The 27,639-nt window shown below is 48.8% G+C and overlaps 1 protein-coding gene across 3 annotated transcripts in view; it reads left to right on the forward strand.

Annotated features, from left to right (window-relative positions):
* CCDC27 (coiled-coil domain containing 27) overlaps nt 1–27,639 on the forward strand; it is a 617,891-nt gene that overhangs the window by 417,924 nt on the left and 172,328 nt on the right. For all 3 annotated transcript variants that reach the window (XM_069610244.1, XM_069610243.1, XM_069610245.1), the window contains one exon: nt 12,811–12,941. In XM_069610244.1, the coding sequence (XP_069466345.1) occupies nt 12,811–12,941 (131 nt within the window). The remainder of the gene's footprint in view (nt 1–12,810; nt 12,942–27,639) is intronic.

Raw genomic sequence — 27,639 nt, forward strand, 5'->3', positions numbered from 1 at the left:
GCCGTGGACATGGTGGTGGCCCCACATCCCCAACCACATGCACAGCCGCTGCGCATGGGAGGGGAAAGGGCACGGGGGGAGGCAGCCCGTACACAGCTAGTGGCTAATTACTTCACATAGAAATCACACCCCTGTGGAGTGCACACTGCCCTGGCACATTCCATCTGACAATCAATGATGACTCAACCTGACACTGATCCTGAATGTCTGGAGAATGAACCGGGAATACCATGTCAGCCTGAGATTGTTCACCTGGAAGTGTCACAATGTGTGCATCCCTACCCACACAGACACCACCAATGCAGTTTTGTGAAGTTACACATTGAAGCAGCTAAAATGAATACCCACTTGCAAAATGCAACAAGAGGACAGTGCCATGTCAGCCAACCCAACCCCAGCACCGCCACACGACACACCGTGCCATGTCATGCTAATTGCAGGTAAACAAAGTAATCCCCACAACATGACATCAGTCTCACTATGTACAGTGGCACTATTAGAAACCTGCAACACCTGAAATGCTCACAGCAATGCCGGACCAACAACATACTTGAGCTCGTAGTACCATTAACATGACATCACAAATGTTACATATTAGTAGTCTCACCACCTGGAAATGCCTGCACTCCCACCACTACCAACTGTGCAGTGTTGTCGCCATGTAGAGTTGTAGGTGCACTGCTGCCAACATGGTCCCCATCTCCAGACTAGAGGTCCTTGTGTGGACATGAGGAAGGGACCTGCAAATTGGGAGGTAGACACAGAAGAAGAGTTACACATCAATGCAACATGCAGTGTACAACACAACAGCAATATGCACTAGGAATGTATACACAGTATTGACTACAGACTGGCCACACAGCTCATGGGAGTCCAACGTCACTGTGTAATTCACTGTCACTTGGGCACACCCTTTGCAAGCCCATGGAAACGGGAAGCAGGAGGGGTGTGTGTGACTCAAACCCAAGCATCTGAACCAAATACATTACAAGCCTGCATGTGCCCAGCCACAATGCAGCGTATGCCCACAGGAACCACGGAAGCCAACAGATCGTCCCAGAAAAATTGGGAATAAAAGAAATCAAAATAAAAATAAAAATAAGAAACAATCAAAAATGGCCATTGATGGGCCCGGGGGGGTTGGGGAGGCCACCCAGGAGGTCCGAGGACAGGATGCACACCAGAACCCACCTGCGTGGATCCTAGGAAGATAAAACACCTCCATGGGCTCATGGCCCACACGGCTACCCTATTGTGGGAGTATCACTGCTGTCGCTATTATCACCCTGTGCAGCTGCATCCGGAGGTGGTTGCACTATGGGAGGCAGCCCACGCAAGGCCCTAGTCTGCTCCTCCATGGCTGCAAGCATGCGGGTGTGGTAGGTCTGGTTCTGGAGGATGAGTGTGCGGAGGTCCCCATGCAACAACTCACGGGATGCCCGGACCTCCGCCCTCGTTGCCTGCATCTCAGCTGAGAGCGTACGGGTGAGACGCTCCAGCTGCTGTTCTGTCCTTTGGTGTGTTGAAGCCTCAAGCTCAACAAGAGTCGTCCTGAGGTGAAGGAGCTCCTGCCTCAGGGCTTCCCTGTGGCCCTGGGACTCAATGGAGATGGCCTCCTGCAGAGCCACCAGTGCCGCCCGCCTGTCCCTGTTGGACCCCAACATGTCCTCCCTATGTGACTGGCAGATGGAGTCGGTTGCCTGCTCTAGTCGCTCCATCAGCCTTTCTGGGGGGACAATGGAAGTGGCCACCCTATCCATGGCCTGAGCCATCATCTCGGATGATGCAGCCTGTTGGGTTGCCATACCGTAAATGGATTGCTCCCATGCGGTATTGCCGGGTGGCGTATGGCCACCACGTCGGCGGGCACCACACCTGTCTGGGGCAAGGCGAACTGCGCCTTGCTGTGCCGGCACTGCCTGAGGCTGCAGGACTGCATTCCCCCTCTGATCTGCTGGCCCAGGAACAGGATCAGATGTCGCGGAGTGTGACCCTGCATCCGTAACCACCGAAGGCGTAGCTGCCAACACTGACATCCCCATGGAGGGTCCTGACCCTGGTGCAGGTGGGTGAGACAGAACAGAATCCCTCCCTGGAACACTCACCTGCGACGGCACGTAGGTCTCATCCGAATCAACACCTGAGTACAGCTCGGGGGAGGTGCAGCCAGAGACACCCCTTGAGAGCACGACCTGCAGCACTTGTGGGTTCTCCCCCACCACCACACCACGTCCCTCACTGGTGGTTGGTCGGCCCTCGGACCCCTCCTGGGTCTGCACCATCTCCACAACCCCAGCAGTATCAGGTGCGTCTTCCCCTGCAAAGACATGAAAACAAAGAAATGGAAACCGGCATTAGCACCATGGCACACAATGAGGGCTGAGAAGCAAGAGAACCAGTACTTGATTGACACATGTCCCACATGACTAAAACCCTCCCATGCATGCACCCTCACTGCGTATGAAGTGCAGGCAAATGGCACACACTGATGACACCAAGATGGAAGATGAACACATTTTCTGCATGCTGCCTGGCAGTGGCATCACACATTGGCCTGTGATTGCCAGGTGAAACACACATGCCATCACACAGATGGCATGTACCATTGCTATTGAGTGAAGATGGAGAGGAGGGCAGCACCTATTCATTCAGTCCAGTTCCCGCATGTAATTGCTTTTCTAATTCTAACAGGTCAGATTTTTCACCTGGAGCTGCCAGTCTGAAATGGTCCAATTGCACAGGGACATGTGTGTACAAATGATATCCAGGTAACAAAGTCACTCCACTTTACCATACCCATGTCAGACATGTGACTAGTGGACAGCGACATGCCTAGTGAAAGTGGTGGAATGCAAACAAACTGACTGAATGAACAGTGAAAAATAAGCAAATATGTTGTGGCAAGGTGACACTTCAAGGGCAACTGGCGTGCAGTTGGGCTAGATGTCTACTGTTGGCAGAAGGGATACTGCTATGGCCAAATGCAGCTGCGCAGGAAGGATTGCATGAAGCACATGGCTGACCCATACGACTCAGGCGCACACACTCTCACCTGGCACACAAACAGAAGCCCTCACACACACACCATGCACATGGATGACACACACATGCATGTGCACTCACCGGACAATGCCTCGTAATCAGCCAGATCTCCCACGCCTTGGATCTGTTCCTCCGTGACGTAGGTCCAAGCGACTGACTCATGTGGAGTGAGTTCCATGTCTACTACTGGAGACCCACCTCCAGTCACTAGAGTTGCGGCATGACTTGAGGCCAGCTTACTCTTTGCCCTGCGCTTTAGGTCATTCCAGCGCTTATAGCAATCATTGGCTGTGCGCCTCACAATTCCAAGGGCACTTACGATGTCCGCAACGGTCTGCCAGTGTGCCTGGCGTTGTGCAGGTGTGGTCTTGGATCCTGCAACATTGACCATCTCGTTGTCATGTCCGGACACATACTCGACAAGTGCATTCAGTTCGTCATCCGTGAAGCTGGGCTTCCTGGACGGGCCGGACTGTGTAGCCGTGTCTGGGGCATCAGCCTGTGCCGGACGAGCACTCTTCCTCTTCCGCTTGGAAGGTGGTGGTGATCCTGAGTGTCCTGCGCCGCTCTGGACACTAGGGGCAGGAGCCCTGGTGGACTCTGTATCAGGAGTGTGGGATTGCACACTCAGCATGGGAGTTGGTGCAGGCATTGGCTCTAGTGTGATGGTGTCAGGGGGAATGTCAGCAGCATGGACTAGGACCGACACTGTCCTGGCTGGGTGTGTGAGGGCTGGGGTGGATGGAGCCGCAGCTGCCCCTGCAGCCTCTCCGCCCTGCCTCCTTGGTGCAGCAGATGACCTTGCTGCCCCAGATCCACGTGGCATGATGGCATCAACGTGCACCAGCGCACGTGTCGTAGCCCTGCTGACCTGGAAGTCAGCCATGGAGTCAGCCAGGTCTGGTGCCACAATGGGCTGGTCCAACAAGGGCTGAGCATGGATGTGTCAGCCACATCAGCCTCAATGGGAGGGGGGAGGTGGGGATTATGGGTGCCCGTGACTGGTCCTCCACACATGGGGGGACAGGCTCAAACTGCAAGTTATGACCACGTCCCCTACCGGATCCACCACGGCCACCACTTGTGGCTCTTCCACCTTTGCCACCCTTACGGAATCCTCGCCTCCCAGCCATGGCACTGATGTTAATGTGCGTATGGGAGTGGATGTAGACTATTGTCCTGGGCAATTGGGGGTCAAAGGGGTTGGGTACCAGATGGTAATTGTACCCTAGTGCTCTAGCAAGGCTGAATGTAACCCCTGGGGAAAGATGACGGGTCACGCAACGCACAGGAGGCCCAAAAAAGGGAGATGACGTGCACGCAACCCCTCCTAGACCACGTGTGCAGAAAGAAAAACCTGCACTACGCTGTGGCACCCAGAAACACAAGAATGAACGTATGCGTGTCACACGCAGCCTAGAATGACCTCTGAAGGGGTAGGCTACACACGGGGCAAGCACAGATGTTAGATACGTGCGTGACTCACCGTCTGCCTGGTAAACGAGCGTGTAAAAGGAGCACGTTTGGTTGGCAACACCCCCGCCAAAAGAAGATTTGTACGCTGTCTGAGGAGACAGGACAACAGTAGAAGGGAACACTGTTTGAGGGAACAGGCCCAGGTAAACCAGTAAAAGCGAAAGAAGAGAAAAAGCTGTCAGAGGTAACAGGGAATACGAACTTGAAACGCCGTGAAGTAAATCGCGTGTGAAACGACAAGAAGTACAGAATTCACCCACTCGCTCTCCACGAAAAGCACGTACAAGGAAGTGGTGTTCTACGCGTACCTTTTATACAGGCCCACACGTCCAGCGTCACTTACGCGGCGTGTACACGCTAGGGCCATTTCCACCAATTACACGCTTTGTCACTTCTGCGTGTAGGGACATTTCCTCCAATTACACGCTTTGTCACTTCTGCGTGTAGGGACATTTCCTCCAATTACACGCTTTGTCACTTCGGCGTGTAGGGACATTTCATCCAATTACACGCTTTGTCACTTCTGCGTGTAGGGCCATTTCCACCAATCACACGCGATGAGACTCTGACGTGCAGTCTTTCCACGTGTGCTCTGTCATCACGTGCTGTGTGGGAAACACCCGTGCGGGTCACGTCACAGACGCGCTTACGCGCTGAGGGCCTTTGGTCCAATAGAATCGCGTATGCGTGCTGACGCGCTTACGCGCTAAGGGCCTTTCCTCGATTTTCACGCTGACGTGCAGGATTTTCACGTGCCAAATCACTCCGTACCAAGCTGGCCACGCGTAAGCACACGGAAGACCACGCTCCTGCCCAGAAGGCCGAACTACTGCCCCCCAGAGCCCCGAGCATGCTCCCACCTACCATCTGCTGCTGCCTGACTGCCTGCTGCCCACGTGCACTGCCATTTGCTGCCTGCACATCAGCCAGGGGTGCTGTTGCTGTGACCACCCCTGCTGGTACCGAAGACTCCCGACTGGAATTCCATCGCTCCACAGCCCAGCCCCAGGACCCAGTTGCCCACCCACTCCTGCCTCTGGGGTTGTCATGTCGGGGCAAACACCATCTGTGACCACTGACAACCCCCGGCCAGAGAGGCAGAGGGGCACCAGCTTCAGTGCCACCGAAGTTGGTGTCCTGGTGGAGCAAGTCCTGGGGCAGTATGATGCCCTCTTCGGAAGTTCCCGCGCCGACAAGGAAGGACGGACTCGGATCTGGACTGACATCGTGACTGCCATCAACGCGGAGGGGGTGGCAGTCCGGGACTTACAACATGTCAGGAAGCGCTGGGAGGACATCAGGTCCAGGACCCTAAACAAGGCCCGGCGCCTCTTGAAGGCAGCGGATGCCAAGGGGCGCCGGGGCCACTTGTCGGAAGAACAGATGGGGGTCCTGGAACGCATATCCCCAGCGCTCCACGTCCAGGTCCTGGAGAAGCAGACCCGTCTGGAGTCGAGCGGTGAGTGTACATGCATCCTGATTGTGAGCAGTGCGTGTGGTGATTATTCAGTATTGTGCAGGTTGCACATCTGTTTGTATGGGGTCGAGTATGGGTGGGGGTGTACATGGCCGTGGGGCTGACACATGCGAGGGCTGTAATGTGTGAGACATGGATGGTGCTTGTGTGTGTAGGCTTGCATGGCAAATGCAGTTGTGCATGCACACATGTTTGTATGTATGTGTATGTAAGTAGACATGTCCGTGATGTCACGCATGTATGTTGTATTGGGCTGCATGTATGAGCACTGTGTACATGTGCATGTGTGTGTATTTGACAAGGGTGCAACAGTGATGCAACATGGATGCATGTGACTGCAGTATGTGTAAGCCTGATTGGCAGATGTGACATGGATGCCCGTCTGAACAGTGCGACACTTGGCCGAGGTGTACACATGCATGCAAGTGTGGTGGTGTGTGTACATGTGTGGTGCACTTCCTGTGTTGCATGTGATGTCTGGGTCACCTTTGGCTGCTCATGCTGTTGTATGTGTATGGATGGTGGTGGCAGTTGCGATATGGCTGTGGTATGGCTCATGTGTGCGAGTTGCAATGACATGTGTGTTGGGGATTGTGATGACATGTCTGAGGTTTGCCAATGCCACTCATATGCAACTGTCATGTGTGTATGTGTCCATTGTACAGTGCCCTGATGCCTGTGTTTTGTTTCTCCCTGTCTGCAGCGTCAACTGATGAAGAGGGCGGAGAAGGTGCTGTGGAGCACAGCGGCGGGGATCCGACCGCCAGCCGGAGACGCAAGGCCCGGCTCCCCTCCCGTGTTGTCATCTCGTCGGGGAGTGAGGAGTCCGGTGCCGCGTCCCAGGCCGCAGCTGCCGGGGGGAGGTCCAAGAGGCGGAGGTTGGAGTTGGACTCCTCGGCAGCAGAAGGGGCAGCTGGGACCCCACAGGGCCCAACAGGGGAAGATGGCACGGAGTCATCCAGGTTGGTGGGGGGTCTGGTGGAGGAGGAGGCCGTGCAAGCACCAGAGACGGGGTCTGGAGGTGGGGATCCCACTGGTGCTAGTGGTGCAGTCTAGGACCAGGGACAGGAGGCAGCACAGGCCGCCGCGGAGGTGCCTGTGTGCAATCCTGTCCCCGATCCTGTCCCTGCATCATCTTGCACCAGCAGGGATGCCTACGTCCAGACCCGTTTCCAGGCAGGGGATGAGCTGACGTCAACTGGCCTTCCTCTGCCTGCGGACATGGCTATCCAGGTCCGGGTTGAGCCTGTCCTGGCTGGTGTGGCGTTGCGTCAACGGGCCATGCGAGGTGACCTGCAGTCTTTTCATGGAGAGACTGCACGTCATCTCGAATGGCTCGTTGACCACGTCAGCCTGCTGGGACAGGTCACCCAGGCCGGATTCCTCCGTCTGATGGGGCTTGCTCCGACCCCCTCCGCAACTGGACCCCCTACGCGCCAATCGTCCTCTGTGCCATCTTCCCACCCATCAGTCACCTGGGTGCCCTGTGGAGCTGCCTCTGACGGTGCGGCCAGGCTGGTGGAGGAGGCATACCTGCCACAGTCGGGAGTCGGTGGTCCAGCAGGGGTGGCCACATCAACAAGTGCACCCCAGCCGGCGGAGGATGTGCAGGCAGCAGGAGGCAGTGCACGGGCAGAGGCAGAGCAGCAGCAGCAGCAACATGGTGGGAGCCATGAAGGCTCGGGGCTTTCGACATCGGAGGGGCAGGCATCGACCGGAGGGCAGGGGGACCCAGGACAGAGAGTGTCTTCCGTGTGGCAGCGGTTGGGCCACGCCATAGGTGCGGAGTGGCGGCGGGCGGAAGAGGCGCGGCTCACAATGGTCAGGGCAGAGAACTCCATGCGGAGGGCCCTGAGGCGACCCAGTGCCTCGAGGCAATCCGCAGGGGGTTGGAGGAGGACACAGCGTCGTCCCTGCGGACCCTCGGGGCCATGGAACTGGACCGCCTCCGGGACATCGAACAGGAGTTCGATGATGCCCTGGCCCGGGACACCACAGAGTGAGCCGCTGGACTTGCCCGCCGCCTTTGTATATAGTTCTTTAGTTTTAGGTTTCCTTTCTTTCGTATTATGATTTGGAGTCGACGGACACTGCTCCACTTTTTGTATATAGTTGATTTTTAGGTAGATTTTTTAGTAGGTTTCCTTTGTTCAGTTGGGCTCATGGACCCTTGTTATTTTTGTACATAGTTCTTTATTGCATGGAGATTTTTTTACATTTGACTTTGGACAAAATTTTTTTCTATTTGGATTTCAAGTTTCATTTTTTCATACGGACATGCAGCTTACTTTTTTCTCATTCACATTGTAGTTAGTTTTCTTTCTTTAGCATTCTTATTTTTTTTCAATACAATTTTGTTTGCATACTTCACTGTGTGGTATCATCTCATTGGTTTCATGCATGTCATGTTGTGTGTTTTCCCATTCAATTGCAACCATTGTGTGTGACGGACATGGCTTCATTAGCTTCATGAACATTGGGGGTGTAACATGTGATTTCCATTTCCATGTGGGTGAATGGGTTACTTGGTAGGGCTTTTTGGCTGTGGAGGCTGACCATTATGCACATGATTGGGGATTGTGAGGACCTGGTGGGGGGTGCCCATGGTGGCAGGGCGGTGGGGGGTGGTGGGAGACATGATTGGGGGCCTGGTGGAGGGTGCCCCTGCACTGCTGGGGGGTGGGGGTGCAGGGGGACATGAGTGGGGGCCTGGTGGAGGGTGACCCTGGATGCTGGGGGGTGGGGGTGGTGGGAGACATGAGTGGGGGCCTGGTGGAGGGTGCCCCTGGTGGCTGGGGGGTGGGGGTGGTGGGAGACATGAGTGGGGGCCTGGTGGAGGGTGCCCCTGGTGGCTGGGGGGTGGGGGTGGTGGGAGACATGAGTGGGGGCCTGGTGGAGGGTGCCCCTGCACTGCTGGGGGGTGGGGGTGCAGGGGGACATGAGTGGGGGCCTGGTGGAGGGTGACCCTGGATGCTGGGGGGTGGGGGTGGTGGGAGACATGATTGGGGGCCTGGTGGAGGATGCCCCTGGTGGCTGGGGGGTGGGGGTGGTGGGAGACATGAGTGGGGGCCTGGTGGAGGGTGCCCCTGGTGGCTGGGGGGTGGGGGTGGTGGGAGACATGAGTGGGGGCCTGGTGGAGGGTGCCCATGCACTGCTGGGGGGTGGGGGTGCAGGGGGACATGAGTGGGGGCCTGGTGGAGGGTGCCCCTGGTGGCTGGGGGGTGGGGGTGGTGGGAGACATGAGTGGGGGCCTGGTGGAGGGTGCCCCTGGTGGCTGGGGGGTGGGGGTGGTGGGAGACATGAGTGGGGGCCTGGTGGAGGGTGCCCCTGCACTGCTGGGGGGTGGGGGTGCAGGGGGACATGAGTGGGGGCCTGGTGGAGGGTGACCCTGGATGCTGGGGGGTGGGGGTGGTGGGAGACATGATTGGGGGCCTGGTGGAGGATGCCCCTGGTGGCTGGGGGGTGGGGGTGGTGGGAGACATGAGTGGGGGCCTGGTGGAGGGTGCCCCTGGTGGCTGGGGGGTGGGGGTGGTGGGAGACATGAGTGGGGGCCTGGTGGAGGGTGCCCATGCACTGCTGGGGTGGGGGTGCAGGGGGACATGAGTGGGGGCCTGGTGGAGGCTGCCCCTGGTGGCTGGGGGGTGGGGGTGGTGGGAGACATTAGTGGGGGCCTGGTGGAGGGTGCCCCTGGTGGCTGGGTGGTGGGGGTGGTGGGAGACATGAGTGGGGGTCTGGTGGAGGGTGCCCCTGGTGGCTGGGGGGTGGGGGTGGTGGGAGACATGAGTGGGGGCCTGGTGGAGGGTGCCCCTGGTGGCTGGGGGGTGGGGGTGGTGGGAGACATGAGTGGGGGCCTGGTGGAGGGTGCCCATGCACTGCTGGGGTGGGGGTGCAGGGGGACATGAGTGGGGGCCTGGTGGAGGCTGCCCCTGGTGGCTGGGGGGTGGGGGTGGTGGGAGACATTAGTGGGGGCCTGGTGGAGGGTGCCCCTGGTGGCTGGGTGGTGGGGGTGGTGGGAGACATGAGTGGGGGTCTGGTGGAGGGTGCCCCTGGTGGCTGGGGGGTGGGGGTGGTGGGAGACATGAGTGGGGGCCTGGTGGAGGGTGCCCCTGGTAGCTGGGGGGTGGGGGTGCAGGGGGACATGAGTGGGGGCCTGGTGGGGGCTGCCCATGGTGGCTGTGGGGTGGGGGTGGTGGGAGACATTAGTGGGGGCCTGGTGGAGGATGCCCCTGGTGGCTGGGGGGTGGGGGTGGTGGGAGACATGAGTGGGGGCCTGGTGGAGGGTGCCCCTGGTGGCTGGGGGGTGGGGGTGGTGGGAGACATGAGTGGGGGCCTGGTGGAGGGTGCCCATGCACTGCTGGGGGGTGGGGGTGCAGGGGGACATGGGTGGGGGCCTGGTGGAGGCTGCCCCTGGTGGCTGGGGGCTCGGGGTGGTGGGAGACATGAGTGGGGGCCTGGTGGAGGGTGCCCCTGCACTGCTGGGGGGTGGGGGTGCAGGGGGACATGAGTGGGGGCCTGGTGGGGGCTGCCCATGGTGGCTGGGGGGTGGGGGTGGTGGTCGACATGAGTGGGGGCCTGGTGGAGGATGCCCCTGGTGGCTGGGGGGTGGGGGTGGTGGGAGACATGAGTGGGGGCCTGGTGGAGGGTGCCCCTGCACTGCTTGGGGGTGGGGTGGTGGGAGACATGAGTGGGGGCCTGGTGGAGGGTGCCCCTGCACTGCTTGGGGGTGGGGTGGTGGGAGACATGTGTGGGGGCCTGGTGGAGGGTGCCCCTGCACTGCTTGGGGGTGGGGTGGTGGGAGACATGAGTGGGGGCCTGGTGGAGGGTGCCCCTGCACTGCTGGGGGGTGGGGGTGCAGGGGGACATGAGTGGGGGCCTGGTGGGGGCTGCCCATGGTGGCTGGGGGGTGGGGGTGGTGGGAGACATTGGTGGGGGCCTGGTGGAGGGTGCCCCTGGTGGCTGGGTGGTGGGAGACATGAGTGGGGGTCTGGTGGAGGGTGCCCCTGGTGGCTGGGGTGTGGGGGTGGTGGGAGACATGAGTGGGGGCCTGGTGGAGGGTGCCCCTGGTGGCTGGGGGGTGGGGGTGGTGGGAGACATGAGTGGGGGCCTGGTGGAGGCTGCCCCTGCACTGCTGGGGGGTGGGGGTGGTGGGAGACATGCATTGTTGATCAGTAGTGCAAGGTGACATGTGGGTTGGCTGGGGGGCATGCCCATGGTGGATGGGCTGCCTGCGGGACATGAGCAGGGGTGCAGGGTAGTCCCCCGTGGTGTGGGCTGCCTGCAGGGGCCGTGGAGGTTGTGGAGCATACACCTGGGAGGACCCACACAGCCAATTCACGTGTAGTACTCCCCAGAACCCCTGAAATACACATACCCTGCAGAAATCGCGTGTGGAACTTCCCGCGCACCCCTGGAATACACATACCCTGCTGACATCGCGTGTGGAACTTCCCGCGCACCCCTGGAATACACGTACCCTGCTTGCACAGGGCCAATCGCGTGTGGAACTTCCCGCGCACCCCTGGAATACACGTACCCTGCTTGCACGGGGCCAATCACGTGAGAGACTTCACACGAACCCCTGAAATAAACGTAGCCCGCTCCCCCGGCCCGATCGCGTGAGAAAGTTCACGCGAACCCCTGTAATACACGTAGCCGCCTCCCCCAGGCCCGATCGCGTGAGAAACTTCACGCGAACCCCTGAAATACACGTAGCCCGCTCCCCCAGGCCCGATCGCGTGAGAAACTTCACACGAACCCCTGAAATACACGTAGCCCGCTCCCCCAGGCCCGATCGCGTGAGAAAGTTCACGCGAACCCCTGTAATACACGTAGCCCGCTCCCCCAGGCCCGATCGCGTGTGGAACTTCCCGCGCACCCCTGAAATACACATACCTTGCTCGCACTGGGCCAATCGCGTGTGGAACTTCCCGCGCACCCCAGAAATACATGTTCCCCGCTTGGCGTTTGCTGTTTGCCAGCCCGGTGAACTGGTCCAGGGTTAGCGCAGCCCTTTGCGATGATTTAGCGATTTTGATGGCTTTTCCTTGCGCGAGGGCGTTCTTCGGGGCGTTACTGGCGCTGCTGCAGGGTCGCTGCGATTCTCTGCGCCACGGCTGGTTTGGGAGCCTAAAATCCATGAATACGCTGTGCGCGGAAATCGGTTTTAGCGCACGTGCCTGGCGCAGTCAATCGCACGCGGACACTCTGCGCCAGCCGCTTGCGACACTTTTCTGCGAAATTCTATGAATTACCCTCACAGTGTTTTGGTCGTCAATACGTTGAGTGGGTGAAAGGCTCTCTAGCACTGTGGCAAACACGTCATACCATTGATTCCCTGTATATTGACCTTTTTCGTATAAAATTATCCACCAATGGCTTTTGTAGATGAGTGCATTATGTGGGTCTGCTGAGGTCAATGCAAAAAAGTAAGGGGAATAACATGCATTTTGTAGAATAAGATGAAGCCAAATGTTGGTTGTATTTCAATTCGAGAAAATCATACTCCACAAATTCTTGAAGCAAAACCAAAATGTCAAACGGCCAATAGGAATTCCGAGTTGCCTATCTGAATCGGTTTGCAAATGACTAATCAAATTTCAGAAAATGTATGTCTGAATGTCAGTGTGCATTTTACACCCGAAATTATCAATTTATTATGTGAAAACTGAGCGCCTGGAAACATTCCGGTGTCTGCTTTCATCTAAATAGGTCAGAAAGACTTCATTGGATTGTTGAAGCTGGGTATCTAGTTGTTAGCATTGCTGAATGGTTAACTATGATTTCTGCTTTTAACACAACTGCATCTTTTTGTTCAGGTTTCTCCTCCTCCCTGCAAAGACAGTTTGCATCGCTAGAATCTCAACTTCGGAAAACAGAGTCAGACCTCAGCAAATTACAAAAAGAGTTTAAGGAGCGAGGCATGCAGCTGCAAGCCATGTCTGCCAAGGTAAGTTCTAACGAGTTGAGTAGTAGGGCATCCACGAGTTGAGGCAGTGTGGAGTCCTGATGATGTCCCTGGTGTATTGGACGAGGATGAACATCCCCATGGCTGCCCATTGCCAATGTATATGTTAGCACTACCTGAAATTCTCTCATTGTAGACAGGGTAATGTTGCCCAAAGATCTTCCCCTCAATGAAAATCCCCCAACTGCCATGCGCTTATAAATTGCATTCATCCTCTTGATTCTGAACAGGGGTGTTGCCCCTCAGTCATGATGCTTTTGTTAGAAATATGTGTATTTGGATTTAGAGATGTAAGGGATAATTTTAATATGCGCTGATCAGTTTTTATATAAACAGAAGCATTTATAAATGAAAAGCCAGTGTTGGCAATTTTCACCATGGACTTCTGTGAACATATGCAGGTTTTGAAAAATGTTTATGGTACAAGATGGCTGCTCTGCTGTGCCTGTCCCTTCTGTTCTCAAGCCAATCTAGCAACCCCTTAACGCAATAGTCAAGGCTTTTAAAATTTTGACTATGTTTTATATTACATGCACCCTTCGGCCATGCACGCAAGATTCTAGGCCCTGGCCACAACCACTGCAGCATAACACACCAATAGAATCAAATATCCAACCAATATCCACAAATCTAAAGTTTGTGTACTGTTTGATTTGTATAGTTTGTATGTGAAGTTTTGGCTAAGTCATGCAATTAAGATTGTAGAGTTTGGTAACAAGCACTGTAGTATTACAAATCCATGAAAGTAAACATTTTGGATTGTGCTTGAATGGTTGTGTTATGGAGCAGTATTTGTGAGTTGAATTATTCTATATACATACTGTTTGATTTTTTGTGATTGGATATATTTTTTTATGACTTGGGTAACTGGAGCAGATATTCTATTTCAATTTCTGTGATAAAAGAAAAGATCAAGTTAGTGTAGGTAGTTCATAATGAGCTATTCCATGCATTGCATAATAGACATTTCTGCATTATTTCGACCCTCATATTTAGTACTTTACAAACCAGTGTACTGTGCAATTTGCTCAGTTTCTGTGTTTGCTTATAAAATTATTGGGTCTGTGGGAAAAATGCTGGATTTTAAAAAAATGTGTTTTGTTATGTTTGTTTTGTTATGGTACAATATATTTATTTCTTTGTTTTCATTGCTTATTTGTTGTTTCTGGCGAATGTTCTATTTGTTGGCTTGTTGCAGATTTTTAGGGCAGTTTTATACTTGTTGGTGTATTCTAATTGTTTAATTATAATATTATGCTACTCTTGTATCTTTTGGCTTGTTGCAGATTTTTTTGGGGCAGTTAGATACCTGTTGGCGTATTCTAACTGGTTATAGTTTTTTATTTATACTTTCAAGTTATTCATCTATCTGTTGGGTTGTTGCAGAATCCTGGGGCAGTTAGATACCTGTTGGAATATTCTAACTGTTTATAGTTTTTTATTTATACTTTCAAGTTATTCATCTATCTGTTGGGTTGTTGCCGAATCCTGGGGCAGTTAGATACCTGTTGGAGTATTCTAACTGTTTATAGTTTTCTAATTGAAGTTTTGTTAATGTTTATGCAGAGATTAGTTGTAACATTTTGGTTTTAAGAATATTAAATAAGTGTGTATAAGATTTGCTGGTAATCTCTGCTTTAAAGTAATGGTACTATCATTACATTCAAACCATCCACAATTCTTCTTTATATATGCGGTGTAGTGACCTGCATTGGTTGTGGCTCCTGCGTGGTAGATTATACCTATTGTTGTGAAGGTTTTCTTACCAAGTGATACTTGACCATGTGTGAATCCAGTCAGCTTGCAGTTGTTTTTGGTACCATCTGCATTGTAACGTAAAAGCATTAGTATTGTGTATTTACTATGTGTCTGTATTTGTAAGGTAGAGCGATTATCTGAATTGCAGGTAGTACACAATCTGCTATGGTTTGCATTTTGTGCAAGTTGTTGAAATGGAATGGATTCACAGTTAGGTACTGATACATACACAAAGTGTTCATCAGGGACTTCTTCCTGTGCAACATGGTTGCATAGAGTGCATGTATTGTACAGGAGGGCGCAGAGTCCTCTGACAGGCCCACAGGTCAGAGCACACCCTCTAGTACCTGTAAAACAAGATAGCTGCACCTTGAGGAGGTTGGGGTGCAGGATTCAAATACTCCAACACAATTCAATAAGGACCACTCAATGGATCAGCACAGAGACTGCTAAGTTCATAAGGGTTTAATTCATGTCATAGCTGAAACAGAGCACACGTATCCATGGTAGTCAAGTTCCCTCACTCAACTACCCCCCAGTATTACACAGAGCTAATTTCTATAGCAAAATGTGAGGGAGCAAATCTGCCCCCATCTTTTCCTGCACAGTCTTAAGCGACTTCATCGTTAAACATTAGCTCATTGGGCAATTAATTTTAATTGGACTAACCCTTCAGAATGAAATACGCTCTAGCATGCATGTCTGACTTTTCCTCTGGTGTTCTGTTAAATTTATAGTTGATGCAGCTGGACTCGTCAGATTAGGTTTCAGACACGGCTTAAATAAAAGTCTAGGTTCTCCTCATCGGTCAAGTTTCTGAAAGCACGGTGTCCTTGAACGTCTCAACTTTAAAATGACCTCATCTTTACACACTTCGAGCACCACTCAGTTTCTTCTCATTTTAGCCACATTTTGGTTGCATGAATTTTTATTAAAGGCATTTAGCCAGAGCGATTTTCTGTCTGTGTACAGAATATCGCATTGTCCATTCTGTGCCTTGCCACCTTATTACATCATGGTAATGCCATTTGCGACATTACAAACACAATGTCCTTTGAATACTAGTGTATATTAACATTGTGAATACCATTTTTGCATATTAATCCAAATGACTTTCTCTGCTTATGTTTAAGTGGGGGGGGGCTCCACTTCATTCAGCTGTTGATTCAATATATATTTAATTTGAGACCTTCAGTACACTCCCCCGTCTTGAAAGTTCAGTTGTTTGTAAAAAACAACTTTAAACATATTTGATGTCTATTTCTCCTTACTATTTATCTAAACACATCTTAACACGATCTTATAATTTAGCATATACTAACGTATTGTCATTCTTGTGTGTCATCTCCTTACATGTAAGCCCTACTTCCTGTAATTGTGTGCCTTTAATTTAACTGTATGCCTTGGACGATTCACAGCCATTGTGAGACTCGAGAGGTTTGTCAGCTTTGAGGTAACCCTTTAGCCCATTGTCTCTTCGTATGTCACACCTTGCCTGCAACTCCCACCCCAACAAGGTACAGTCTCTCCTTGATCACCTTCTCCTGCCCATGCATATTGTTTTCACTTTGTCCTTAACACTCTTCCACACTCTTTCTTTTTCTGCATCTTCTGTTGTAGTTGTCATGAGTTTGGCGTTAGTGGACCGTCTGTGTCCTGACGCCTTTTCCTTTCCATTGTGCTGTTTTCACAGTCGGTCTCCCAGGTTCTTTAGATGCTTAGACCAGAAGTCCATTGTTTTTTCACAAGAAGTTCACTTTTTTCCAGAGTGTTTCTCTTTCAAAAGGGTTCATTGTTCATTAGGTTCATAAGAGGGGACGGTTCAGCATGGGGATGCAGGGTTGGGGGAGTCTTTTTGCAGACATAATTCAGCGTCGGGCTTTCACTGGGTTCCTCTACGACCTCCCTCTCTCCTTGCGCGGTTCAACGTCAATTTCCCAAGGCATACAGGTCCCTCGACGTATACCTGTAATATAAAACGGAATGAGTTTCTTTTGTAAAATAAACAGATCTCTGCTATTTAACACATTTCCTGCCAACCCATTTCCTTAAAACCTCTTATCGCATTGGCTGTACCTTATCCCTAGATTTGAGACATTCCCTCTTATTTGACACCCCTGACTCCTAGACAAGCTACAAAACATTTCCTTTTAAACATTTTCCTTTTGTGGGTAATTTTCACATCATAACTAAAATAACCCCCATTCCTAGCTCTGTGTCAGCTGGCTAAGAAAATTATTTTTGTTTTCAATACCACACAATACATCACTTCCTTCATGGGACATATTTTCCCCTTCCGCGTGCCACATGCAACCCTAAAGAGACAAAACAATTAAAGAAAGATGTCGTCATCTTTCCTGGTCTTCTAGGCAAATCCGTAGTAGATGACAGAAACGTCCTTGGGGATCCCTGTTGTCTGTAGAAAGTCAAAATATGGCAAAAGTCCTTCGGGCATTTGGAAGGGGTCAGGTTTTCTTCCTGACTTTAGCCCTCTCCTCCTTTTCTTCTAGCAAAAAATACTCTCTGGGTCATTCTCCCCTATTCGTTGGTGCACATAAGCAACTAATTCCCAACCACCCCGCGGAGATACTTAATTTCAGCTTCGTTCTTTGCTCAGCTTAGCTGTATTCTTGCAGGTTAGTGTTAAATTCTTGCTGGTTAGCTCCACATACTTCCTCAGTTTAACAGTAAATTCTTCCTGGTTAGCTGCACAAACTTCTTCAGCTTAGCAGCCATTCTTCCTATTCTTTTTTTTTTTCTTCGTTAGTTGGACCATGGTCTATGCTTGTGCTTTGTGTTCATTCTAAGGAGATAAAACAGAGGCGTTTCACTGCACACCATCCCTGTCTAACTTGATCTAGCCTACCCCTGTCTTCTAAGACTATGGCACCAATTCTTACTATGTACCTCCACCTTTATTGTTCCCATTAACGTTTGCCTATTCTAATGCTTGCATACCTCTATCATAACAATCCTTTTGACATTATGAACATGAAAATAATTACTCACCTTCAATTTTACTTCTGTTTTCTGTGGTTGTCTGGAATGGCCATGCTGTTTATCTATTTCTCTACTCTTTCCGCACCTGATTATACCTATCTTGGGAAAAACAGCTAACTTGTGAAGACCTTGTGTCTCTTGCTACCTTTTCCTGTTACTCACCTGGATCCTTTTACCTTTAGTGTTGATCAATTGCGTGTTCACACCCTTTTGGTGTGAACTAGTACTTACCTTTTTCTCTTTTCTCCCTAATTTAAGGCCATGCAGACAATTTCTTGTGCTTCCACGCAAGAGGTCCATAGCTTGTCTTTGAAATAAATCAAAATTGTTACTGGCATTCACAAGTTGTTTTGCTTACTTCACCATATTTACTTAAAATGGCTTGTGCGAGTTTCCTTCATTTAATTGACCCAATTTTATCAGCCATACTCCTTTTCTTGGTCTTCATGGTCTCCTGATGTTTTTTATTGCCCAACGCTCCTTTTTTTCTGTTAGCCAGGAGACCTTATGAGTGTTATTTGTTTTCCACTTTTTGTTTTTTTTTAATGCTTTTGAGTGTATCTCTTATCCTTTTATTCATTTGCCCAATTGTTCCCATTTCTCAATTTTCCCTTTATTCATTTTTTATTCAAGATAACCACTCATTTTCAGTACTTCCTGATTTATTTATTTATTTATTTGTTTGTTTATTTCTGTGACCAATCCTTTTGCGCTTCCTCGCCTCTTCTCTGACCCTATCTTCTTCCTTTTCTCTTTATCTCTACGTTCATTTTTCCTTTGAACTTCCTCATCCCTTCCTTCACGTACCTTTTGCTTTTCTTCTAACCTTTGCCTTTTCTGTCTGTCACATTCATAGGCTGCTCTCTGGTTTGCGATTGAGCTGCTTTTCTTGCTCTTCGCGATAAAGCTGTTCTCACCTTAGCCTAACTTTCCTTCTTATCCTTCTGTCCCTTAACTCCTTTTTTTTTCTTCGTCCTCTGTGCCTCCTCTAACTTCTCTTTAGACCTCCCATCATCACTTCCTTTCCCTTCGAGTTTCAATGAGATTTGTCCTCCCATCCATTCGTCCTTTGTAAATGCTGTCTCATCCGTTCTGTCTTCACTTTCTTTCCTCTTCTTTCCCTCTCTCCCCTTGTCGAGAGATGCACTTGTCTGTGCCTGATCCCCTCCTTTATTAACGCATCATCGCATCTCCCCTTGTCCCTTGGGGCTAGGGATGTGAGATTCTTGCCCTTATCCTTCCCTTGATTTTTGTTACTACTGTATATAGGCGACTCATAAGCGTGGTTGCTATACCCTGTGGCTGCTTTTAGCTCTCTTTAATGGGTAGAGTCCCTCAGGCTTACTTCCCTCGGTTCCTGTTTCGGGCAGGGCAGGCGTCGCTGCAGGTGTCTCACCCCTCTCAGTGCATATTATTTTTGCAACCAAGCTGCTGGAGGCTCTTCCTTCTTTCCTTGCTCTTATATTTTTACAATTTGAGAACAGCATAGCATTTTTCTAACTTTTTGCTTGGATATGCGGCATGCAAGTAAGCTGCCATGCGTTGTAGGATGGCCTTAGATTAAAATTCGATTTGTGGCCGCTGCATAAACATCTTGTGGGCGGTACCTTTAACCCACTCCTCCAATTGGAGCAATGTTTTGCAGGCTTAACTCTGTTTCTCTTGATATCCTTATATGAGTCCAAAACTCCCATTACAATGAGCTAGCATCAAATGCAACGAGCTCCAATCCAATCCCTTCCCGCCAAATCATTTATACCGCCAATTTACTCAAGAACATCAATCTATGTGCGATTCCTTCTCATCTGTAGAATCGCATTAAACCTTTACTTGATTTCAGCCAACAAGGAGACACAATTCCTTACATTTGACATACAACAGGACATGTATAACAGACACTTGATGTCAGGTTTCCTTCCCCTATTCAGGCTATTTTTCCTTTTTCAAGTTTCCTTCTCATTATTTCTCTTTATTAATCCTTTTTTAGATTAGCCTTATTTGGGTGGGAAGTTTTCTATTGTAGTTGGTTTGGCCTTAACTTGCTGATTCAGAATCCTGGTTCTGACCCAAGGCAAAATGGAGTCTCACAGTGACAGCTCTGATTGGTTAGAAGACACTCCAGAACAACAATGAACATTCTAAACTGTCACTCTGTGCCTTTCATCATCTAAACCCCAGCTGAGAGGACGTGTTTAGTGGCTGTTCCTGCTTTAGACTTGGGCCTAGTGGATTTTATCCTTCAGGCGTTAGCAGTTGAGCGGCTACTTTCTTTGGGGTTTCTGGAGAAGCTATCAGTTGTCAGGAATTCATTTTTGAAGACAGGAAACTCTGAAGATCCTTATGAATTCGCTCTGGAGATAAGTGACTTTGTTTGTACTGCAGCTCTGTTCATCTTAATGACATTTCCTTGAAAATTCGTAAAAAGTTATCTTTGTACTTGTACTATTGAACTTCCTGAGTGCGCTTGAACGCTATTTGAAAATACGTGTACTACTTGTAATCTGAAAATATCGTTGAACCTTTGCGCGTGCGAGTGTATTCAACTGCGCGTGTGTTTGCCAGCGCGTGTGCTCCTTAGCGCGAGAATCTGTTTGTCGCGTGAGAATTCAAGAGTGCGTGTGTTTGCCTGCGCGTGTGCTCCTTAGCGCGAGAATCTGTTAGTCGCGTGAGAATTCAAGAGCGCGTGTGTTTTCCAGCGCGGGTGCTCCTTAGCGCGAGAATCTGTTCGTCGCGTGAGAACTCAAGAGCACGTTTGTTTTCCAGCACGGGTGCTCCTAGCGTGAGATTCATTTGTCGCGCGAGAACTTTAAAGCGTGTGTGTTTCCAGCGCGAAAATCTAATTGCCGCGTGAGTCCTTTTTAGCGCGTGTGATTTCAAGCGCGTGTGCTTCTGCACTAGAGCTCAATTGCGCGTGTGGTTTCTTGCGCGTGTCTTTTTAAACACGTGTATTCGATCGCGAGTGAACTCATTGCGCGTGGATTATAAGGCGCGTGTGAATAGGCGCGGAAGTTCATCAACATGTAAATTTTTTAGCGCGTGGGTTTTTTCTGGACGTGTTCTCGTTTGCGCGTGAATTCTACTTTACGTGGTTAGGCTTGCGTGTGTGTTTTCTGCGCGTGGATTTTGCTTTCCATGCGCGTATTCTTCAACGCAGGAAGTTTTCAACGTGAACTTCATCTGTATGGAAATAACCCGCGTGTGAGTTTAACACGTGTTTCTTCAAGAATTCACAAACTCAATGGAATTGTAAATAGTTTGAAAGAAAAGGAAAGAATAAATAAAAACAATTTAACTGGACATCTAGTGCATTTTGGAAAAGAGACAATGAACTAAACTTTCCAGATTTGCCCAAAGTTAGAAGTTGCTGTGAATTTCAAGAGTCTCAAGTAAGAGAGATTTTCAGCTTCTTTACAAGCTTCTCTAAGAAATTTCAAGAGAAGAGCCACGTATGATTCTTAATTATTAGTTAAGGATTTAAAGTCTTTCCCACTCCTAAGGTTAAGTAAGTAAATAAAGGAATTGTATCTGCTTTTCTTATATCCTCTGCAGGTTCAGCTCTGTTTAGCCTTGACGCAGTCTGCCTGGTGTTGTTTTGTTATCCACTTCCCCCTTTCCCTTTGGGGTGTAGTTTACAGAGCTGAATTGAAATCTAGTTCTGGGAATTACATTTCAGGGGGATCGTTGGGGGTTCAGCAGCTTCCGCGGACACAGGACCTCTCAGCCTGACAGAATGAAAGGCCAATAATTTAGTCCGCCCGAGCTGTCATGAACCCCGACGAATCCATGGAGATGTTAGGATCTTTGATCAGGGAGTTACGGGAGGAGTTGAAAATATCTCGGGATGAAAATGCCTTACTTAGTCTAAAGGTGGATGACTTGAGTGTTAAAGTAACACAAATTCAACAGAGGGGAGAAAGGAGAGAGGATGAGGTTTCAGGGGGCGCTGGTTCTCCACCTGACTTAGAAAGGGAAGGTGAAGATCATTTACCACAAATACAACGGGCGCCTCCAGTGGCAGAAGGGGTAAGGAGTTTAATTATGCCAGTTCCTTTGGCGCCTCCAGAACGTTATCATGGGGATCCCAAGAGGCTTAGGGTGTTTTTGACACAATGTGAATTACATTTTATGAGTAGACCAGAATTATTTCCCTCGGATGCATCTAAGATAACTTTTATGTTGTCCTATCTTTCTGGGGAGGCATCTGCTTGGGCTGGGTTGTTGGTGAGTCAAAAGAGTACGGTTTTAGGAAATTACACCAGTTTTTTAGAGATATTCTGAAAGATGTTTGATAGAAGACAGTTATCTCTGGAAGTGGATGGTGAACTTTTAGAACTAAAACAAGGTAATAGAGACTTGATTGCTTATATAACACAATTTAAGTCCCTTGTGTTAGAAAGCAAGTGGCCCGAGGTTAAACAGGCCTCGTTGTTTTATAGGGGCCTTAGAGATGAGTTAAAGGATGCATTGTCTGGAGTAGTTGAACGCCCTTCTACTTGTGAAGGTCTGATTGATTTGGTTATTCAATTGGACTTTCGATTGAGTGAAAGGAAGGCAGAGAGGCGTCATTGTCAGAGTTACGTAAAGTCTCTAGTTAGAGTGGATAGACCTAAGATAGAGAGTAGATCCAAAGGGAATAATCCATCTCCCAGGGTCCGAGGCCCTATAACAGTGGAAGAAAAGGCTAGGAAGAGAGATATCAATCTGTGTTTATATTGTGGAAGAGGTGGGCACTTTTTAGGGAACTGTCCTTACACTCCCAAGAAGACTTCTACCTCAGCGGTCAAGGTGCAACAGATCGCCAATACGGTGCAGACAGCGGTTCCCCATATAACCGTAAATGTATCCTTGTTCTTTGAGTTGGAGTGTAAGGGAAATGGTCCTGTAATGCTTGACTCTGGTGCCCCCGGGAATTTCATGGATTGGGGTCTGGCAAAGTCTTTGGGAATTCCAATTATTCAGAAGGAGGTTGTAGAGCAGGCTAGGGCTGTTGATGGTACATATCTATCTTCTGGTCCTATTACTCATAGGACTGGTTCTTTAACTTTGGAGTTATCAGGAGGTCACAGAAAGATAATTTCGTTTCAGTTAATTGATGCTCCTTTGTTGAAGATTATTTTGGGTATGCCTTGGCTTACTCTCCATAATCCTCTGATTGATTGGAGTGCTAGGACAATTGACATGCAGTCCAATTTTTGTAAAGAGAATTGCTTTTCAGGAAGTCTCTTAGAGGAAGATGTCAAAGTAATTCAGTGTCTAGTTTTCTGGCTGAGACTGGAATTGGATGTCATGATGTGGGAGCTGTAGTGGGTCAACTTCCCCAGTGTTACAAAGATTTTTGGGACGTATTTGATGAGAAAGTGGCAGGAGACTTATCACCCCATAGGCCCTTTGATTGTAAAATTGAGCTGGAGCCAGGGACAATTTTGCCTAGTAGTAGGGTATATGCTCTTACCGAGAAAGAGAATGATTATTTAAAAGAATATTTGTCGGAAAACTTGGCCAAAGGGTTTATTCGTCATTCTAAGTCACCAGCCGCCTCTCCTTTATTTTTTGTACCAAAACCGGATGGAACGCTTCGAACTTGCATAGATTATCGAGCAGTTAACAAAGTCACGGTTAAGAACCAGTATCCTCTTCCTCTCATCTCGGAAATGCTTAATCAAATACAAGGAGCAAATATTTTCTCTAAATTAGATTTGAGAGGAGCCTACCATCTTGTGCGTGTGCAGGAAGGGGACGAATGGAAGACAGTGTTTAAGACCAGGTTTGGGCTGTTTGAATATCAAGTTATGCCATTCGGCTTATGTAATGCTCCAGCGGCTTTCCAATTTTTCATTGATGAGGTTTTTAGAGAATACCTAGATATTTTTGTTGTTGTGTATATTGATGATATTTTGATTTTCTCTTCTGACCTGGATCAACATCAGAAATATGTGCGCTTAGTCTTACAAAAGCTGCGAGAAAACCATTTGTTTGCCAAATTGGAAAAAAGTCAATTCCATACAGATTCTGTGGAGTTTTTAGGTTTTATAATTTCACCTAAGGGTTTAGAAATGAATCCTAAAAAAGTGCAAGCAGTTCTTGAATGGCCCTCTCCTACAAAGGTTAAGGAAATACAAAGTTTCTTAGGGTTTGCCAATTTTTATAGGAGATTTATCGAAGGTTTTTCTCGGCTGGTTGCTCCTATAACGAGACTTTTGAAAAAAGGAGTGAAATTTGACTGGGACTTTAAAGCAGAAAAAGCTTTTTTAGAGTTAAAACAAAGATTTACTTCTAGTCCAATTCTAATTCATCCTGATCTCCCTAAACCTTTTTTTGTGGAGGCGGACGCTTCTAATTTAGCGTTGGGGGCGGTGCTTTCTCAAAGGAATGAAAATACTGGTCAACTACATCCAGTTGCATTCTTTTCTTGGAAGTTTTCTGCCGCTGAAGTGAACTACACAATTGCAGATCGTGAACTATTAGCAATAAAGTCCGCTTTTGAAGAATGGAGACATTTTCTGAAAGGGGCAAGACACACAGTAACGGTCCTTACTGATCACCGAAATTTATTGTTTTTAAAATCTGCAAGAACTTTGTCTCCACGACAACTTCGTTGGTCCTTATTCTTTGCCGATTATGATTTCATTGTGACTTTTAAACCCGGAAGTCAGAACAAAAAAGCTGATGCCTTATCCCGCCAATTTCCTGGTAGTGAGGAGAGAGAGATTCTGGAACCAGAACCTATAATTGCTCCAGAACGTTTTTTCTTAGCTGGAACCATTAAAGAAATGGATTTTTTGAAGGAAGTTCGCCAGAACATGTCTTTGCAGAAGATGGAGGAGTGGGTGAGACTGGATCCAGCCAGAAGTTTGAAAGATGATCTTCCTTTTTTGGATAACAAGCTTTATGTACCTACTGAAGAGTTAAGAGAAAAGGTTTTGAGAAATTGTCACAAATCCATTTTATCAGGACATCCTGGTTTCAGAAAAACTCTGGAACTGGTTCGAAGGAATTTTTGGTGGGAAAAAATTTGCCAAGACACATTGAACTTTGTTGAAACTTGTGTAGTCTGTGCACAAGCAAAAAGTCAAGTTGGGAAGCCGCATGGTTTATTGGAGCCATTACCTGTTCCTCCTCGTCCTTGGCACACTATTTCTATGGATTTCATTGTTGATTTCCCTCAAGATAAGGGTTGTACTACCATTCTTGTTGTGGTGGATCTTCTTACTAAAGAAGCACATTTTTTACCAATGGAGGGAGAGGTTACCGCGGAAAAACTGGCTCATAGTTTTTTGCAAGGTGTAGTTCGACTACATGGACTCCCAAGTCAAGTTATCTCTGATAGGGGTTCTCAATTTATTTCAAAATTCTGGAGGGCCTTCTGTAAGAAACTTGGAGTGGAAGTTAGTTTGACTTCTGGGTATCATCCGGAGAGTAATGGACAAGTGGAGAGAGTAAATCAGGAATTGGAGAAGTTCTTAAGGTGTTATTTACAAGCCAGAGAGGAATGGGTGGATTTGGTATGGTTGGCAGAATTCTCTTACAACAATTGTGGTAAAGATGCTACTTCTATGTCCCCTTTCTTTTTGGGTCCTGGGTTTCATCCTCGCTTTCTGAGTTTTGAGGTGTTGGAGGATTCTGGGAATCCTAGAGTGGAAGATCGTTTGTTGGTAATGAAGAATAACTTGGATAGAGCAAAAAAGGTGCTGGGAGAAAACAAATTGAAATATAAAAGGTGTGCTGATTTGAGAAGGAAGGCTGGTCCTGAATATAAGGTGGGAGATTTAGTTTGGCTTCCTACCTGGTACCTAAAAATTAAGGGGAAGAATAAATTCAGTCCATGATTTGTAGGCCCATTCGAGGTAGAGAGAATCATCAACTCTGTGGCAGTACGATTGAAATTACCCAAGCAATTGAAGGTACATCCTACTTTCCATGTTAGCCTTTTAAAACCAGTTTGTTCAGGAACTAGATTTAGAACACCACCTTCCCCTGTGATTTTGGAGGATTCATCTGAGGAATTTGTGGTTAAACAAATTTTGGATTCCAGGAAAGTGAGGGGAAGGTTGCAGTATTTAATTGATTGGGAGGGATATGGACCTGAGGAACGATCATGGGAAGATTCAGTTGATGTACATGCCCCCCGTTTAGTTGCTAAGTTTCATGCTAAAAATCCACATAAGGTAGGCCCAGAGACTGGGCATTAGGAGGGGGGTACTGTCAGGTTTCCTTCCCCTATTCAGGCTATTTTCCCTTATTCAAGTTTCCTTCTCATTATTTCTCTTTATTAATCCTTTTTTAGATTAGCCTTATTTGGGTGGGAAGTTTTCTATTGTAGTTGATTTGGCCTTAACTTGCTGATTCAGAATCCTGGTTCTGACCCAAGGCAAAATGGAGTCTCACAGTGACAGCTCTGATTGGTTAGAAGACACTCCAGAACAACAATGAACATTCTAAACTGTCACTCTGTGCCTTTCATCATCTAAACCCCAGCTGAGAGGACGTGTTTAGTGGCTGCTCCTGCTTTAGACTTGGGCCTAGTGGATTTTATCCTTCAGGCGTTAGCAGTTGAGCGGCTACTTTCTTGGGGGTTTCTGGAGAAGCTACCAGTTGTTAGGAATTCGTTTTTGAAGACAGGAAACTCTGAAGATCCTTATGAATTCGCTCTGGAGATAAGTGACTTTGTTTGTACTGCAGCTCTGTTCATCTTAATGACATTTCCTTGAAAATTCGTAAAAAGTTATCTTTGTACTTGTACTATTGAACTTCCTGAGTGCGCTTGAACGCTATTTGAAAATACGCGTACTACTTGTAATCTGAAAATATCGTTGAACCTTTGCGCGTGCGAGTGTATTCAACTGCGCGTGTGTTTGCCAGCGCGTGTGCTCCTTAGCGCGAGAATCTGTTCGTCGCGTGAGAATTCAAGAGCGCGTGTGTTTGCCAGCGCGTGTGCTCCTAAGCGCGAGAATCTGTTTGTCGCGTGAGAATTCAAGAGGGTGTGTGTTTTCCAGCGCAGGTGCTCCTTAGCGCGAGAATCTGTTTGTCGTGTGAGAACTCAAGAGCGTGTTTGTTTTCCAGCGCGGGTGCTCCTAGCGTGAGATTCATTTGTCGCGCGAGAACTTTAAAGCGCGTGTGATTTCAAGCGCGTGTGCTTCTGCACTAGAACTCAATTGTGCGTGTGGTCTCTTGCGCGTGTCTTTTTAAACGCGTGTATTCGATCACGAGTGAACTCATTGCGCGTGGATTATAAGGCGCGTGTTCTCGTTTGCGCGTGAATTCTACTTTACGTGGTTAGGCTTGCGCGTGTGTTTTCTGCGCGTGGATTTTGCTTTCCGTGCGCGTGTTCTTCAACGCAGGAAGTTTTCAACGTGAACTTCATCTGTATGGAAATAACCCGCGTGTGAGTTTAACACGTGTTTCTTCAAGAATTCACAAACTCAATGGAATTGTAAATAGTTTGAAAGAAAAGGAAAGAATAAATAAAGACAATTTAACTGGACATCTAGTGCATTTTGGAAAAGAGACAATGAACTAAACTTTCCAGATTTGCCCAAAGTAAGAAGTTGCTGTGAATTTCAAGAGTCTCAAGTAAGAGAGATTTTCAGCTTCTTTACAAGCTTCTCTAAGAAATTTCAAGAGAAGAGCCAGGTATAATTCTTAATTATTAGTTAAGGAATTAAAGTCTTTCCCATTCCTAAGGTTAAGTAAGTAAATAAAGGAATTGTATCTGCTTTTCTTATATCCTCTGCAGGTTCAGCTCTGGTTAGCCTTGACGCAGTCTGCCTGGTGTTGTTTTGTTATCCACTTCCCCCTTTCCCTTTGGGGTGTAATTTACAGAGCTGAATTGAAATCTAGTTCTGGGAATTACATTTCAGGGGGATCGTTGGGGGTTCAGCAGCTTCCGAGGACACATGACCTCTCAGCCTGACAGTGAGTCTGT

This window comes from Ambystoma mexicanum, chromosome 8, assembly GCF_040938575.1.
Source record: "Ambystoma mexicanum isolate Mex_15411 chromosome 8, UKY_AmexF1_1, whole genome shotgun sequence".
NCBI lineage: Eukaryota > Metazoa > Chordata > Amphibia > Caudata > Ambystomatidae > Ambystoma > Ambystoma mexicanum.